General features: G+C 43.0%; 7 protein-coding genes across 7 annotated transcripts; 3 read left to right on the top strand and 4 right to left on the bottom strand.

Moving 5' to 3' along the window:
- Window positions 1-169: 169 nt before the first annotated feature.
- Window positions 170-1,479, bottom strand: EAE97_011671 (uncharacterized protein). The gene is made up of 3 exons (XM_038882186.1): window positions 1,134-1,479; window positions 867-1,048; window positions 170-783 (listed from the first exon to the last, which is right to left on the bottom strand). Exons 1-3 carry the CDS (start codon window positions 1,297-1,299, stop codon window positions 340-342), a joined length of 792 nt encoding a protein of 263 aa, XP_038726934.1. The 5' UTR covers window positions 1,300-1,479; the 3' UTR covers window positions 170-339.
- A 1,631-nt stretch (window positions 1,480-3,110) lies between these two features.
- EAE97_011670 (uncharacterized protein) lies at window positions 3,111-4,401 on the top strand (the record flags this gene model as incomplete). Its single annotated transcript, XM_038882185.1, has 5 exons — window positions 3,111-3,132; window positions 3,208-3,369; window positions 3,422-3,574; window positions 3,624-4,117; window positions 4,216-4,401. The coding sequence occupies 5 exons, from the start codon at window positions 3,111-3,113 to the stop codon at window positions 4,399-4,401; spliced, it is 1,017 nt and encodes a 338-aa protein (XP_038726933.1).
- An 896-nt stretch (window positions 4,402-5,297) lies between these two features.
- Window positions 5,298-5,642, bottom strand: EAE97_011669 (uncharacterized protein; the record flags this gene model as incomplete). The annotated part of the gene is made up of 1 exon (XM_038882184.1): window positions 5,298-5,642. The coding sequence occupies one exon, from the start codon at window positions 5,640-5,642 to the stop codon at window positions 5,298-5,300; it is 345 nt and encodes a 114-aa protein (XP_038726932.1).
- Window positions 5,643-6,453: 811 nt separating this feature from the next.
- On the bottom strand, window positions 6,454-7,671 carry EAE97_011668 (uncharacterized protein; the record flags this gene model as incomplete). Its single annotated transcript, XM_038882183.1, has 1 exon — window positions 6,454-7,671. The coding sequence occupies one exon, from the start codon at window positions 7,669-7,671 to the stop codon at window positions 6,454-6,456; it is 1,218 nt and encodes a 405-aa protein (XP_038726931.1).
- Window positions 7,672-8,945: 1,274 nt separating this feature from the next.
- Window positions 8,946-10,085, top strand: EAE97_011667 (uncharacterized protein). Its single transcript, XM_038882182.1, has 3 exons — window positions 8,946-9,198; window positions 9,252-9,815; window positions 9,874-10,085. Exons 1-3 carry the CDS (start codon window positions 9,085-9,087, stop codon window positions 9,895-9,897), a joined length of 702 nt encoding a protein of 233 aa, XP_038726930.1. The 5' UTR covers window positions 8,946-9,084; the 3' UTR covers window positions 9,898-10,085.
- Window positions 10,086-10,227: 142 nt separating this feature from the next.
- Window positions 10,228-12,083, bottom strand: EAE97_011666 (uncharacterized protein; the record flags this gene model as incomplete). Its single annotated transcript, XM_038882181.1, has 3 exons — window positions 10,228-11,503; window positions 11,559-11,768; window positions 11,827-12,083. 3 exons carry the CDS (start codon window positions 12,081-12,083, stop codon window positions 10,228-10,230), a joined length of 1,743 nt encoding a protein of 580 aa, XP_038726929.1.
- Window positions 12,084-14,406: 2,323 nt separating this feature from the next.
- EAE97_011665 (uncharacterized protein) lies at window positions 14,407-16,460 on the top strand (the record flags this gene model as incomplete). Its single annotated transcript, XM_038882180.1, has 10 exons — window positions 14,407-14,451; window positions 14,507-14,979; window positions 15,038-15,086; window positions 15,137-15,153; window positions 15,256-15,311; window positions 15,360-15,644; window positions 15,697-15,927; window positions 15,994-16,089; window positions 16,148-16,284; window positions 16,344-16,460. The coding sequence occupies 10 exons, from the start codon at window positions 14,407-14,409 to the stop codon at window positions 16,458-16,460; spliced, it is 1,506 nt and encodes a 501-aa protein (XP_038726928.1).
- Between the last annotated feature and the right edge of the window lie 137 nt (window positions 16,461-16,597).

Below are 16,597 nucleotides of genomic sequence, written 5' to 3'. Positions count from 1 at the left end.
ATGGAGCGAAGAATCTGCCTGGGATTGATTTTGATGGATTTCGGGTGCGGCTCATTCAAACGTGTTGCATACTTCCAGAAGTTTGATGCTGTATGGCCACCCGAGACCAGAGACGCCGTAATCTGGTAATCTGGGGAGGATTCAAGAGAAACTTCGCCATCGTTTTGAGGATAAGAATTTCTGGTCGCTGAGAGAGATGAATGTGATGAGCGAGTTAAGTTGTGAGATTTTAGCTATGAGCTCAGTCGTTGAAATAATGAGCTCTTATCTGTAATGCTAAGCATTTCTAATTATACCGTCGTACAATGGTATCAAGATAGCAACGATAGAGCAAAAATTCTACTGCCCAACGTTTGTGAATCTCAAATAAGGCTTTACCTCTCTAACCTCTCCAAATTTCTTCCTCGCATCTTCCGTCTTGACTGTTGGTGGCACAATAACATCATCTCCTACCTGCCAATCAATGGGTGTAGTGACACCTTTCTTATCTGCCGTCTGCAAGCTATCAATGACTCTCAGCACTTCCTTGGTATTCCGCCCACAGCTAGCCGGGTACATCATTGTAAGTCTGATCTTCTTGGCAGGATCGATAATAAAGACGGAACGGATGGTGAATGCAATGCCTTTTTGATCAATATTGGTCGTATCTTGAGCGTCAAGCATATCGTAGAGATAAGCTACTTTGCGGTCCGCATCCGCGATGATGGGGAATTGTAGTGTGGTACCAGAAACTTCGTTGATGTCTTTGATCCATTCTTTGTGAGAAGGGAGGGGATCTGCGGACTATTTCAAACCAACCCAGATATTAGCATACGATATGTTGAATACCATTGAGTTCCGATAAACGTCATGAAGTGATAGCATACCAACCCAATCATGTTCACATCCCGTTTCTCAAATTCGTCCTTCAGTTTTGCAAAAGCACCAAGTTCGGTCGTGCAAACTGGCGTGAAGTCTGCGGGATGGGAGAACAAGATCGTCCATCTGTTGCCGATAAATTTATGGAAATCAATAGGACCTTGAGTTGTTTCGGCTTGGAAGTTGGGTGCTGTGTGTGGATAGTTGTTAACATCAACTGAATCACAGATAAAGTCAAGCTTTTAGAAATTATTGAGCAATTAACAAGACCATACCTTCGGAACCCAATCTCAATCGTGGTTGCTCAGGTAAAGTGTTTGTGGCCAGGAATCGTCGCGAAAGAGGGGCAACAACTTGAGCTCTGAAGGAGTTCTGAATAGGAGAAGCGCGGGGTAATGCACGAATTGTTCTTGGAACTACACGAGCAAAAATGGCGGTCATTGTGGTCCGATTGAATGAGAAGACTGCAGGTTCAAAGGAGTAAAGCTGTTAATGTGTGTTTTGACTCAATTCAATAAGATGGCAACGGCGAACAGCTTCAATGATGTGTGACGTGATTACTTCAGGGGTAGGAAGGGGAAGGCTAAAATGCAAGGCCAGCGTAACCTTATAGGATGTGGGGTAAGATTACCTAAGTTTACATTCTCGAGATTCTCTTCAACTCACGATCAAGGGGACATCACCAACTACAAACTTCATTCTGTTTCAAAATCTTTACGATGATAAAATGCTCCTCTGTTGACTCTCAACACGCAGTAACACGCTCGAAGTTGGTATCTATATCCAATCGATGTCCAATGGAATGGGTTAAGTCATCGTATGTACTCGGATGCATATTGATACTTCAGTGATTCTTTTCTGAACATCATATCTAGATATACTGGGTAGGCAGATAAGGTTATGCAAGTATATCTGATTGTTGCATTTCTTCTCATGTAGGCATGGCGCCTTTCTTCTAAATGGACTGTGAAGGAGATATTCTTAACAGAATTTTCGAAAATTGAATGCTAGTGGCAAGTTACTTTTTGGACAGAGCGATCATGAGTTCAAGCTAGGGAGGAGCCGCTGTGACTCTTTAGCTTCTAATCTTATGATACTAATGAATAGTTCTACGTTTAATAGGGAAGCTGGTCTTGTTTGTTTGTTTGTGCTACTTTGCTATCCTTGGTATCAATCTCTTTGTTGCGTCAAATGTAGATTGCAGTGCAAGCTACCGGAGGGCATTTTCTTGACCTATTGAAGACGAAACAAATTCGGAATTGGTAACAGCATGACTCGCCAAAATTGGGTTGTCTGTCCGAGCTGCAGCAGAGATCGTGGCCTCGAAAGTGGCACTGTTCGTACATGGTGCGTGATATGCACGCGTTGCCGCTCCATCGATAGATACTGGCTGCATCAAAGCTGCCACATATCAAGAGTTTTCCTGGAGCGAAACGAATGTGAAGGTAAAACTTTTATTTCCACATACAACTGTGGACAAGCCTAGTTGCGCAATCCAATGAATTCTACCGTCACGAAAAGACCAGTGGTCAATGTGCTATGTGTCGAAGGAGGATACATTGACGAATCAACTTCCTTATTTCAAGCAGTCTAAGACGGGCTCCTACAAAGCTGCGTGGCTGTCCTACTCTATTTGATGTTGATCATCATATCCCCACACACTAAGATTCTTTTATGGATTTGGAACAAGGGTGAATTTAGCCCTCTCATAATGCTTGCGCCATTTGCTATCCAACTGCCTTTTGGAGGCTTATATGTCGAAAATATCCATAACCAATCAGATAAATTAGCAATTCTACTCGTTTTAATCATCAAGGAGATTCTGATCTATCTGATTAATGGTGCCAAACTTGAAATAATCAAGGTCGGTGTTGTTAGTTTCCTTTCCCCCAGTTCTTGGCATATAGTAACTCCGGCTTGGCGGAAGTTCAAAAAGTTCAAAGACTTGCGACACATTCCTAACTAGCTTATTGCGCCTTGAAAATCTTCATATACGGGCTTCATCATGCATATTGAGGGTGTGCGGGGATGTGGAGATGCGCAGGTTGGCGTGGGGATTTTTCTGCAGCGTTGAAGGTGAAGTCGTGAATCTGCAGTTTCGAAAGTGTCGAAAAAATGTACCAGAGAAATGCTTCGCTGCAAGGCTCTGTACATCGGAATGCCCTCTATAAAAGCTTTGAACATATCCTGAAAATGTCAGCAAAGTATCAGTCGATATCATTCTTGCTCTCCTTTCTCTTAACTTATACACTATGATTCACTCCAGCCTTTTCAGTAAGATTGTCGCAGCAGCATGTGTCTTTCACATATCTACCGCTCATCCTGGTCAAACCATTTGAGAGCTGCAAGATGAGATTGTTGACCGTGATATCTTCTTTGAGGATACGAAAACGCCTCGTGATCTCAGTCACTGTGCAGATATCTTTCGGAAGCGCGGTGCTAAGGACGGAAACAGGGAGCGTATTGCGGTCGCTGTGGCCAAAGCTCGTGCTGACTTGGGACTTCCACGGAGTAAGTTTCGGTGCATTACAAGCCCGAGGATAGACCTTAACCAAGCACACAGAGAAAGCACCCATCAAAGCTAGAGCCACAAATCCTGTTAGCATCTCGCATCTCTCTGGTCTCGGTGTCACACCTACAACGCCCAACGTGGAAGAGATAATTTATAGCAACTCTTCTTGTATTTTGTCACTTGAAGGAGAGACAGGCCCATTCTGTGAGTTTCGAATCAGCCGCGAATTAGTCACTACACTAACAATGGCTAGACGTATCAGGGGAGCATATACGTAGCGATCTTCGGGAAACCCAAGCTGGCGTTCCTGTTATTTTGGACGGTCAATTTCTCGATACCACTACATGCGAGCCAATACAAGATCTTTATTGGAATATTTTGAACTGTAACTCTACTGGTGTTTATGGCGGCATTCCAGCGAGCTCCATGAATGGTAATGCCGGAGATGCTTCTAATATAAACAAGACATTTCTTCGTGGCCTTCAACCTACGGACGCTAACGGAGTCGCAAAATTTACTTCTCTCTTCCCTAGACATTATGCGGGTAGAACAACTCATATGCATGTCGTTGCACACATTGGAGGAACCGTATTATCGAATGGCACATATACTGGTGGGAAGGTCTCCCATATCGGACAGGTATTTTTCGATCAGAGCTTGATTACCAAGGTGGAAGCTTTGTCTCCTTATAATACCAACACGCGAAGGTTGACCACAAATGCTGCCGATAGAGTTGTGGCTGCCGAAGTATGTATTTTTCTTGCAAGTTTCTCTTTTTGGTATTTGTCATTTTCCCAATTGATGGCTTCTTGTACCAGAACTATTGTACTAATCCAGTCCCTTAGATCGCTGATGGCTCGGACCCATTCTTCACCTATGTTTTGCTCGGTGGCACAGTATCTGATGGAATCTTCGCCTGGATCACCTTTGGTATAAATCAAGGTGCATCATACACAGCTAGTGCTGCTGCAAGACTCACTGCCAATGGAGGTGTTCCCATTGCTGGAGGGGGTCGCCCAACTATTGCATAGTCGGAAAAGAATGTGTTTACTTTTGAGATTCAAGGATTATTCAATTTCCAACCTCCTTGATACATCATTTGAATATTAGTAGCTGGTCTGGACGCTCACTTAGTAATTTCATTCTGCATTCTATTGACGATTTCATTTCTGCCGGAGATAGTCTCCGAAGAGAAAAACGGCTTGTTTGAATGGTTAACCCAGTCTGGGGGTTTCTTGGTGAACTGAAACGAGATGTATATGCATTCCTCACAGTGTCTTGTTATGCTGGAGAAATTGATAGTTCTGGTGAATATAAGCTTCAATGTGATATCTTGTCTACTTATGTATGACTGATTCTTGCAGTTATGATGATTGTAAACCTATCTCCATTGCCGTCCTCTCATGCCACTGACAATTATACGTCCACATTGAGAGACCTCGAATGCCTCTATTTCTATTCGAATCTTCAACATTGATCGTCACTCACGTGTACTCATGTAATCCACAACTTTGACTTCTACTTCAGCCAAGCCCTTGAAACTCCCATTCAATCCCCACAATTCGTCAAATTATCCTAAGCATCAGTACACGCGCGAAGACTTGCAACTATTAAGCTTAGAAGCATGGATATATCAGCCAAAGTCTCCTAGGGTACCGTTCCTTAGAAAATTCGTGCAGCATTAAGTGGATTTCGATTCTCTCGATGGCATGGAGCATATCTGATTCCAATCGCGTTTTGATGTGTGTCTATAGTCTAGTCGGTAAAATTGCCTTCCCTTGGACGATTCGAATTCATGAGGTCTGAGTGGAGATTATTTCCGACAGCTCAATTAGTCACTTCGTTTGCGGCCCACCAGCCCCTTGAATGAGACCGTAGCTCCACCAGCAACTGTGTTAGTCTCACCACTCCGCCACTCCCCCATCTTCTAGATGGCCTCCTTATTTTCATTTTTCGTCTCTCTGACTTCCGCGTTCTTGGATCCCTTGTCTACTGCCATTTTCATTTGAAGTCTTGCCCAACAGTCCTGACAGATGCACTCAACTCCAAGCTCATGTTCGAGATCATCCTTCGACTTCTGGCTGATCGCTTTCATTTCCTCATTCTCTAAAGGTGCTCCTTTCTTCTCTTTCGCAATCTCAAATTTATCAAGGTATCTCTGGAAACGAGTATCATCTTTGAATGACACATATATAGCGAAAATTCTGGCTTCAAGACCAGCAGTCCAGTCGTACTCCAATGGCTCGCTTGCGTCGTTGGCATTATGGGACATCGCAGATGGATAAGTCTCGTGTGTCAGGCAAGTGGGATAATCATTCGAAAACGGTGTAATTAATAGGGATACAACCAGAGTATGAAGTTACTACTTATACCATAGCCATCACTTAACCTTCAAAGCTCGAGATTCCTCTCGAATCAGCTCATTTCATCTGGTAATTCATGCCTAGTCCGTCGCTACTCTTTTCTTTGTTCTCTCGCACCAAACGAGACCTTTTTCTTGCCAGATGAAACTTTGAATCAATACATGCGAAAGAAAACATGTTAACTATCTTCATTTATTGGTTCTCTGTGTGTTGCGGGTTCCAGAGTATGATGCTTCAGTGTCCAGATAAAATATACGAAAACTGTTCATAGAAGTGAAAAAACTTACTTTTCCTATTGAAATATTAAGAGGAATTTGCTAGGTAGAAGAACCAATAGATATTTGAAGGGAAAATATAGCATTATTTCTGTAGACAATCAAACATTCTCAATCCTCTTGGCAACAGGGACTTTCGTTTATCGTTGACGTATCGACATAATAATACGTGCTATGGGTATCCTCTGAGCATGAAAGTGAATATTATTGGCAAGATTTTAACAGATCACAATTGTGTCTAAGTTATTTTTGAATAGCATCATCAAACTCAAGATCAAATGCAACAAAATTAAGGAAAGCATCAAGGTAGCAAATGAATGACTGATTATCTAGATGTATATTGCTTTGAACTTTCTGAATGATTATTTCAAATAGCCATGTATGCCCTACCATAGATTTGAACCATAGTTCCCTTTTTCTCATAGAAGGAGGAACCCTATTTTCATTATCTGCGACCAAAAATGTTCTGCCGTTCCCGCTTTCGGCGATCCTCGGCATTTTTTTCACGACGACTGTCCCTGGCACCTTGTTTGTCTGGACTGTGAGATCTTCCAGTACCAGTACGTTTAATCTTTCTTTGATCAATCTCGCCGTCCTCAAGCTCAAGCTCAGGTCCGAAATCTTCGCGCTCTCTGTACTGATCCCTTGACTTACCACGCTTGACGCTGGTTTCTCGGGGCCTTTGATTCTCTTCACGTTTTCTTTGGCTTTCTTGTCGCGGATATCGTGCTTCAGTTTTCGCTGCAGGCCTTTTTTGATCGTTGCCTGAACCACCAGCAGGAGCCAGTGCCTGACTCGTTTCACGATGTTGGCGATATCTCCCAATATCGGCGCGCTCGGCTATCACTGTGGAAGTCTTGCTGGCCTCAGCTTGTTGTTTAGTTGTGCGTACTGGCCTTTGCCCTTCTCGTCTGCTACCCGAAGAAGATCCCGCGGATAATTTTGGCACTGGAAGGTCTCGGCGGTTCTTGGAAGACTCCCCTTTATTGCTTTCACCTCGCCCATCTGTAGAAATGTGGGCGTCACTGTCTCGACGTTCAGTTATGCGTAGTGGTCTTTCCACTTCCTGCTGGGTGCAAGAAGATTCCCCATCGGATGTTTGTAATGGTAGGCAGTCTGACGCATTTTGTTGCGTCACGACCTTCTTGGCTCGATCTTTCAGCTGTTCAAGAGTTAACTCCTTCAAAAAGTTGGTATGACGATTCCGGACAGACCCATGTGTATATTGGTTGCCCTCTCCCCCAAGCTCCTTACACTTCTTCAAGATAGCCGTCCAATCTGGGTTGTCATTAATCATTATTTTTAGTTGCAGATCAAGCTCTGGTGGGTATTTCGACGATTCAGTATCTTTGGTATACCTAGTGACCGCTTTGACCAAATTCTTAGCTTTTGCCGCAGGCCCCTTTTCGGGATAGAGTTCTGAGAAGCCATAATTTCCGTAGTAACCTTCAACCGCGATTAAGGTTCGTTCCCAAGGTTTACGACGGTATGATTTTCCGAGCTGTAGAAATGGATTCTTTTCGCACCACTCTTTGATTCTATCATTTAGACCCTGAGTTAGTTCAACCCAGATTTCTGGCTCTACATTATCGCCTGGCTTTGGGCCGTGACGACGGAGGTAATCTTTCTCTAAATCCGTCCAATTGACATATCGTTTCTCCATACCTGCAATGTTTGAAATCGAAGGCTCGGAATTCGATAGGTTTTGACTTTTGGTCTTTTAAGTGTATCTTTACTTGCGGAGACGAGGTTTATCTACGAAATCATGAAGTTTAACAAACTAGGCAGCAGCGTAGTCGACTATCAGAGGTCGTCAAAAAAACCAATATCATACCACATTTGAACTGGTTTTGGGGGAAAAAAGGCACCTGGGGTCGTCAAAATCCAATAGTTCCAGTTGGTGACCAGTGGTCGACTTGAGAGCAGACACCATATGCAACAATTCGGACGAGTGTTCTTTGAAGTAGGAACTGGAACTGTGTATCGAAGAGCTTGAGATAGGTGCATGCCAGAGTAGGCAATTGGATATGGAAACTCATTTATATCAAACCTAGCGATTTTCCATTAACACATTTATATTAGAAACGAATACCGAAATTAGGACTCATATACCTGAAAATTATCTAGATCAATTGATGATTCAAACCCTCTCGCTATCGAATTTCGCTCTGAAACTGTTAAGGCTGCCTTGAATAGTCAACCTGGCTGTGACCGCCGAAGAAAAAAAAATCATCATTTAGGCATCAGGCCATTTGGAAAGCGACCGCACTGATTTTTTTCGGGGGGCGGGGGATTGGAAGAAACTGGCCAGTTGCACATTGTAATTGAACGCATCTGTGCCGAATTTTAAGAAGCAAAGATAAAAAAGAAGTCCCCATCTTATAACAATACTATAAAGTCTTTATCGACGGCAACTAGCCAGAACAGATGTTAATGAACATTCCGAATTTATATTGCAAGTAAAAACCAACCTCCGATTCAAAAATTTCTCAATCTGTTACAGCCAGTTGTCATTCCAACCGGCTTACTACATGATGTTGCACCATTAGTGCAGTATTAATAAGCTAGCAATACAAAATCTCTAGAACTAAAACTAAAAACGATATGAGTCTATATACAATGACGCTAGCCTCCGCACGGGGAACTGACAAGTCCGTGCCGTTAATAGGCCGTCTTAGGAACCGGAAATGCGGTAGAGCTGTGTATGTGATAGCCCTGGCATGAAGAAGTACGTGAAAATTGAAAACTTTTCCAGCACACGAAGACTGATACTGATATGCTGTTAGTCTGTCAATGTAAAGATCCAAAGATAGATATGATATATGCAAGAACAATTGTTGAAGTACTAATACGAGAAGGAATTGTGGCTATGCCCCCACTTCCCAGCACCCGCACCCGCATGTAAATGCAACGTTAATCACAAACCCCACAGCCACGATACTGCGCCTATCTACTCACACAAAATCTACGGCATGGGTATTCTAGATAATAGATAATGAATCTCGCCGCGCAATTTGGTTATAACATCTAGAAAATGTAAACTTGAGACTGGCCGGTTCTAGATTTAAAGCCGAAAATGAATCGACCACAACATAATCGGGTGTCTTCCAGGCCGGAGCCTAGGAGAAGATATTACAGCGTTTTGTTCTTGGGAAATAGTGGGTCTGGGAAAGCTAGCATGAAGAATAAGGTAAGGCCCAAATCTTTGAGACTTCATGAGAAGGGGAGTTGACAGCAGGATAGATCGTTTACAATGATTTCCGTGTGTCAAATGATCCCTACGATCCAACTCTCGAAGATAGTCACCGAACATGCATCACTATCGATTCCGAACAATGTATCGTAGATGTTAAGGAATTGGATTACGATGGTCGATATTTCAGTTTGTTTGAGCCACATATTAAAGACGCGGATGGGATAATATTGATGTATTCAATCTGTTCCCCTGAATCATTCTCTGTTCTAGAAGCCCTCTGGACTCTTGTGAAACATGTGAGGGTTCCAGAAAAAAAGGGGTTATATATGGAAGTAGTCGGGACTATGAGTGATATGTGGGAAAAAAGAAGTGTCAAGACTGAGGATGGGAAGGCATTAGCTGAAAGGCTAAATTGCGGGTTCTCAGAATGTTCTGCAAAAGAAGGCGAGAATTGTGACGTTCTAATTGAGAATTTGATTAGAAAGATTATGATTGGGCGCGAACAGGAGCAGATATTAAGGGATGCGAGACGGAGAAAAGAAGACGATGAAAGGGAGGAAAGAGAAAGGAAAAAAAATGGGGTTGTGAAGAGGGTTTGGAAGAGATGTGTGGTATGGATTTTTCATCGCACTTGATAAATACACGAGGGCTTGCTGACCAGAAGAGTAGGAAATAATGACCATGGGAACTTAACTCGAGAGACTTTCGATACCACAAGACGAAATAATGGAACATTTAATGATTAATCGAACTGGAAATACTGCACTCGATTGCATTTGTCGAGTGCTGTGACTCTTCACTTAGACTTAGTAGTTAAGATGATGTTGGAATTCAAGATATGACCGGTCTGGCTAGTTGCATGATTCAAAGTCGAAATTCGTTCCTTTTAAGAGAAAATAGCTATAAAAGGCTTCTTTGCTGCATGCATGTTTTTTGTTTAGAGCTTAGAAATAGCTCGGGTTCAGGTGGCACCTGCTTCGTAATAGGCACAACCCTCTGGCCAACACTCGGCATGGTTAGCACTCAGATAGTCGTGTTACCTGTCCGACACATTCTCCCATCAGCTGCTACACTCCATGCCTCACTGCCTACTGCAGTCGTTGCGTAAAACAATTGATCTGGATCCCACTTATTTTTTATCCCTAATAACTTGCGGTAATTCTTCCCATAGAAAGTTTGCTGCCAGTTTGGCTGTCTGAAATTGCCTTCATTCAAATAACTCCCTCCCCCAGGAGTGAGCACTTCGAATTGAGGGATGATTTCATTGATCATATGATATTGAGCAGCTACCATCTCAGATATTGACGCAGAATAGTTCCATGGTGTTGTCAAGATGACATGGATGAGGGCATCGCGCCAAGCTGGGAGTAAAGCATTATCGGCAGTAGATGTAACGTAAGGAGATGAGACGTTCAGAGCTACGCCTGTATAAGGTATGCCCGCATTTGTAACATTACGAATTGTTGCAACATAAGCTTTATTGTTCTCCTGGACGACGCTTCTTGATATCAATCTGCCACCACCGGTATTGACTCCTGGTCCACCCCAAGGACCATAAGGAAGAGGCCCAAGATATTGGTTATAGTGATCAAGGTATGTTGGGTTCTGTGTGTATGCGACTGTGAAATTGATACCAAGAGTTGTGAGTTTGTCGGTGAAATCGGCCAAAAGAGCTTGGACGTCAGCTTTGGTCTTGTTATATGCCGTCATACCAATAATCCGAAAAATTGAAGACGAAGCCCCATAGCCAACCATAGTTCCTGCATCAACCATTCCAGGAAGATGAGTATGAAAGGCTTCAACACCTTTCCAGAAAGTTTCAGTACTCGTGTTGCCGCCGGTTGCCGAAAATGCTAAAGAAGCACCACTGACTACAGCATCAGGATATACTCTCACGGTTAGAGATATGATTACTCCGTATGTACCACCACCGCCGCCACCTAAAGCCCAATAAAGGTCTTTGTTTTCGGTTCGTGAGGCAGTGACTACGTCGCCACTGGCCGTTACAACTTCCCAGGAAAGCGCTTGATCGGCACCCATACCAAAATTGCTAGAGAGTGCCGAATGACCACCCCCTTGTGTATAGCCTCCGGCGATTCCAACTGTAGGACATTCACCACCTACTGTTACAAAGCCTGCATCATGAGCAGCCTCTAATGCTTCAAATCCTTGGGTGCCAGCACCAATCTTCATGGCCTTTCCGGTAAAGTAGTCAGATTTCCACTCAGAAAATGATATATTCTTCAAGTTGTGAGTCCAAACAGCTAATGAACCTGCACCGGTTGACTTGCCCAAGTAGCTTGCATAATTTTAGCTGACGAATAGCATCAAACTTTTCTGAGAAAGAAACTTACTCGTGACCAGTATTCCGGATTACAAAACGGATGTTATGATACTTTGCGAATTGAATGGCAGCAACGGCATCATTGGGTGTCGACACATTGACAGCATAATTAACCAAGTTTCCCAAACGACAAAGACTTTGTTCGGAAGAAAAAGGGTCGCAGCTCTCATTTCCGAGTGTCGCAAAGTATGGAGCTATCAAGGAGGAAGATGAGTTCCAACTAGATTTTGAATTAGACACTTCAAATGGTATAAAAAATGACGCCGCAAAAGACTCACTGAAGACTTGGGTTCGCCCAGTTCGCTTGTAGATATGCACATTCCATTGAATTGTAACTAGGTTCATGGCAAGGGCTTGCGATAGGGACCGTAGCTACTAGCCTACCATTGACGGTATTGTTGAGATTGTTCCACTCCGTTGCAGATGGCCATGATTGGTCTTCAGGCAGCGCTCTACAATTAGTCTTTTGGACAGCCTTCGCATATGATGTGCAAAACAAGTGCATAAGAAGGAATACAATCCTATGAGATGCCATCATCTGTATCATATAAGTCTAGTTTCCAATGAAGGGTAGAAGGCTGAAAAGGTGTGAACGAAGATGTTAGAATGAGTTTAATTGTACATATATATGTATTTTCTCGTGGTGCGATTCTCGTATCTTCAAGGAGGGGTACCCTTCAGCTGGCTGCAGGTACTAGTACCAAGAAGGGAGGAAAGTATGGATTTGGATCCACGTCATGTCGCCCCTTGTATACCCCGTCCAATAAAAGATGACAGTTTACACGTGGCTATGATCTGGTACGCATGGTCACCCACATCGTACGAAGCCTAGAAATTAGAAGCAATGTGAGCCCTGGCAATTGATGATCAATGAAGATTGTATCACTATATTTGCCACCCTTTCATGACTCTGTCGACGCAAATGAAATGAATTGTATGTGTAGGAAAGCCGAGGTCCCTCATCATCAATAACCACAGTACTCCGATACCCCTGTATCGTAAATCGATTTCGTGCATCCTGCATTGCCAATCATGGAAACGATGCGTTATTTCAACATCTCAACTTGTGTGCAATTGTCGGCAATATCGAACATAAATTTTCTACACTTCAAAAGATTTGATATTGAGACGAGGAAATATTCTTGTAGGGAGATTTGATGGCGACAACTCAAGAGATCGAACTTCTCATTTGTTAATTTGAAAGATATCAAAATGATTGAACGAGTCGATTCGATATCAATTGTGAAGCGGAGCTGTCACCAAATATCTGCATCCCTTGGCAGCCTTAATATTCGGACTTTCTGGACAGTCCTCAGAATTATATTTTTGCCTAAATCAGAGCGAGCGACGGGGAAGTCATTTCCCATCTCCATTAAATTGCAATAATTAAGTACAAAACAAAGGCATAGTGTTGATATGCCATATTATCAAACGAGCATAATTTAGATACTTCTAGGATTTAAATATTTGGTTGTGCCCTTACGCGTCGAAAAACCACCATCGGTAGATTGCCTATTGAGTTCATTCAAAGATAACTGAACTCAAGAGCTTGTAAAACTTGACTTTGGCTATTGTGATAGCGAGAAAAGCTTTCGAAACCCTGTTTGACAAAGTAAACTGTGCGCAAAGTCTTGAGGAGTACTCACTCGCCCAATGGCCATATTGAAGCCTAAGCTAATTGACTATTTAGCATCCGGACAGCAATATCGTTGATTTTAGGTCAAATTTGGACATCAAAAAGGATTTGGTTGAAATTTTGAGGGTGCTGTAAGAAATACTGTGAGGATCTACCGGTAGATGTAACCTATTTTATTCGCGTCATGCACACTAGTATACTTAGCAAACTGCCACTCACTGCAATCATCCACCCAATAGTATCATTTATCCTGCATCTGCGCAAAACAACAAAAGGCTAGATTTCGTTCACGATTGTGGATTCCCAGTCAAGAACGAGTGTCGAGCTGATGGAGCAAAGTCTAGCATTTCAAAGGTGGTTAAGTGTTGCGAGATAACCTCAGAGCAATAAGAACCCACAGTTGAGATAGCCAATCGCGAAGATCGAGAAGCTTCCCCAGTTCTAGGTTCCTTTTATCCACGAATATTGGTGGAAATTTAAACAGCTGCTAACAATAACGCAACTGAAATACAATTTCGAGAACTTTGAATGTGAATTGTGTTTCACTACAAATCTAGAACCATAAAAGACTTACTTCCCCACAAGATCACCACAATGCGGGCCTTGTACCTCCGTGAATAGATTGAGGACATACGAGCAAATCAAACATGGGCTGGGCAAATACTCAGAATTAGTGTTACCCCGGATCGCATGATATATTCTCCAATAACTAAGCCTATAAGCAAGCGAGGTCCGGTGGCGCCCAGCTACCCCTCAATCTCAATTGAGTAAAGCCTCCGCCATAAAAAGTAATCCTTGTAAAATGAATTTTCTCGTAGTATCTTTGAATAATCATTTGGTCTTCATGCATTCCGGCGTCTCGAGTGAAGGCGGCGAGTACTGGTTCCGTTTTCTTTTGGGGGGGTTGAGTTGCTGTTAGTTTGTATTTTGCGCGTCGTAAAGCTTTTGGGCCAAGAGCTCGATTGAAGACATATGAACAGATGAGGTTGTACATAAAGCATCAGAATTACCTTCAGGTATATGAAAGGGAATCCGAATCACCTTGTTAAATAGTGACTTGTGATGCAAGACGCTCTATGTTGTTATTAGAGTCACGTCAGACTAGACGCACATATACAACAACTCAAGAACTCAAGAACTCACCTCTAATTCTTTAAAATCTGCGATCATCGAAACTTTGGTTCTTTTAAAGTTTGCTGCTTGTCAGTGCGCAATTTCCACTATGTCCGCGGATAAAAAGATGCGTGCGGGGACACACGAAGAACATGTAGGTTTTATAAGGCAAAATGAAAGGAACGATAGAACTGACAAGTCGAGCATAGAACGATGAAAAGCATGTGACCCAAGTAAAAGTGGTAAAAGGCGATGAGACATCTGCGCAAGCAATGTTGAAGGAACCATCCAAAACATGGTCAGGACGATCCTTCATATTATACGCTTGTGCGCTCGTGGCTTTCTTTTGCAGCACTTGCAACGGATTCGATGGCTCTATGTTCAACTCTCTTCTCGCAATGGAGCAATTTAGGACGTACTTCAACGTGGCCAACGATGGTACTTGGACTGGAATCGTCACTTCTATGTATTCGATCGGCAGTGTGGTAGCTATTCCTTTTATAGGGCCGGCGATCGACACTTGGGGAAGAAAGGTCGGTATCTATATCGGAGCTTCATCCATTGTGCTGGGAACTATAGTCCAGTCTACCACACTTCACTCGAGTAATGTCATCGGGCAGTTCATGGGCGGCAGGTTTCTGCTTGGATTTGGTGTCGGTATTGTTGCATCAGCGGGCCCAATGTAAGTAATAACAATACTCAGGCAAATCTGGGAACATTTTTAGCTAACTCATCACAAGGTATGTTGTCGAAATATCGCATCCTGCCCATCGAGATGTTGTCACTGCTGTAAGTCAAGTACGATAAAAATAGAACATTGTGACTGACTCGCTTCATAGTTTTATAATACCTTTTGGTTAGTTTATCTTACAAAACAATATCATTCCAGCTCTTCAAGCGGATGATCTTCTACGTCTCCGTCGGATACCTCATAAATCCCATGCTAACATGTTCTAAGGTTTGTTGGTTCAATTCTGGCTTGGGGATCTGCACGAGCAAGTGCAGATTTATCCGGTAACCGATCCTGGCAAGTTCCAGTCTGACTACAAATGGCATTTCCAGGTCTTTGTATTATCCTAGTATGGGCTCTTCCCGAGAGTCCACGTTGGCAATATGTGCATGGACAGCGAGACAAGGCGAAAGCAATGCTTACACGATACCACAGGGAAGGAAACCCAAACAGAATTTGGGTCGAAATGCAGCTTCATGAATATGAAGAGTATCTAGAACTGGATGGAGCAGACAAAAGATGGTGGGATTACCGAGCACTGTTCAAAGACAAAGCTTCAAGATACCGTTTGGCATGTAACTGCACAATTGCTATATTTGGACAGTGGGCTGGGAATGGTATGGAATCTACTCCATTTGGTCGATTTGATTGTATTGACTTCGTGCAAAGGCCCAATTTCATACTTCATTTCGGCTGTTCTTGATACCGCAGGAATTACGGATTCCTTCACACAACTGAACCTCAACCTAGGTTTAAATATCATGCAGTTTGGCTTGGCTTCGTTCGGTGCTTCCCTCGTGGATAAAGTAGGTCGTCGACCTCTGCTTCTATTCGCAAACATTGGATGCGCTATAGTATGGATCGGAGCTACAGTTTCATCATCCATCAACGCAAATACAGGTAGCTAGAGCAGTGGCTCTGCTGTTGTGGCGATGATTTCTCTCTTCGACGCAATTTTCAGTGTAGGTTTTACGCCGTTGCAAGCATTATACCCTGTAGAAGTCCTGAGTTTCGAGATGAGGGCAAAAGGAATGGCTTTTAGCAACTTTGCGGTGTCGGCAGGTATGTTATCTCTGTACTAGCAATGCCGTCTTCTTGTGGCAATTAACGACTTTAATAGCGACCCTCGTGAACCAGTTCGCATATCCTGTGGCTTTAGAGAAGATCAAGTGGAAAACCTATCTCGTTTTTGTGCTTTGGTGTCCAATACAGGCGCTTGTAATTTTTTTCTTCATTCCTGAGACGAAAAATCGTACTGTAAGTTGGCCTCATGATTTAAACGGGAAAATGAGAATGAATCTGACACCGCACATTAGTTGGAAGAACTGGATGATATCTTCCGGGCCAAGAATCCAAGAAAAGCATCTCTTGAGAAGAAGAAATTGGTACTTGACGAAAGCGCAAATATCATCAAAGTAGAAGAAGTCATTTGAGCGGAGTCGTTTGAAAAGGCTTTGCAGCGATGGTGATTTGAGAATATTCCATATAGCTAGAGAGCATCCTTCAAATTCTTTAAATCTTCTTTGCGTTTGTAATGAACAAGGGGAATCATCGAATTTTTTCCCACTAT

This window comes from Botrytis byssoidea, assembly GCF_014898295.1.
Source record: "Botrytis byssoidea strain MUCL 94 chromosome Unknown BBYS_040, whole genome shotgun sequence".
In the NCBI taxonomy this organism is placed as follows: Eukaryota; Fungi; Ascomycota; class Leotiomycetes; order Helotiales; family Sclerotiniaceae; genus Botrytis; species Botrytis byssoidea.
Note: the sequence above shows the minus strand (reverse complement) of the source record. Positions and strands in the feature narration are given on the sequence as shown.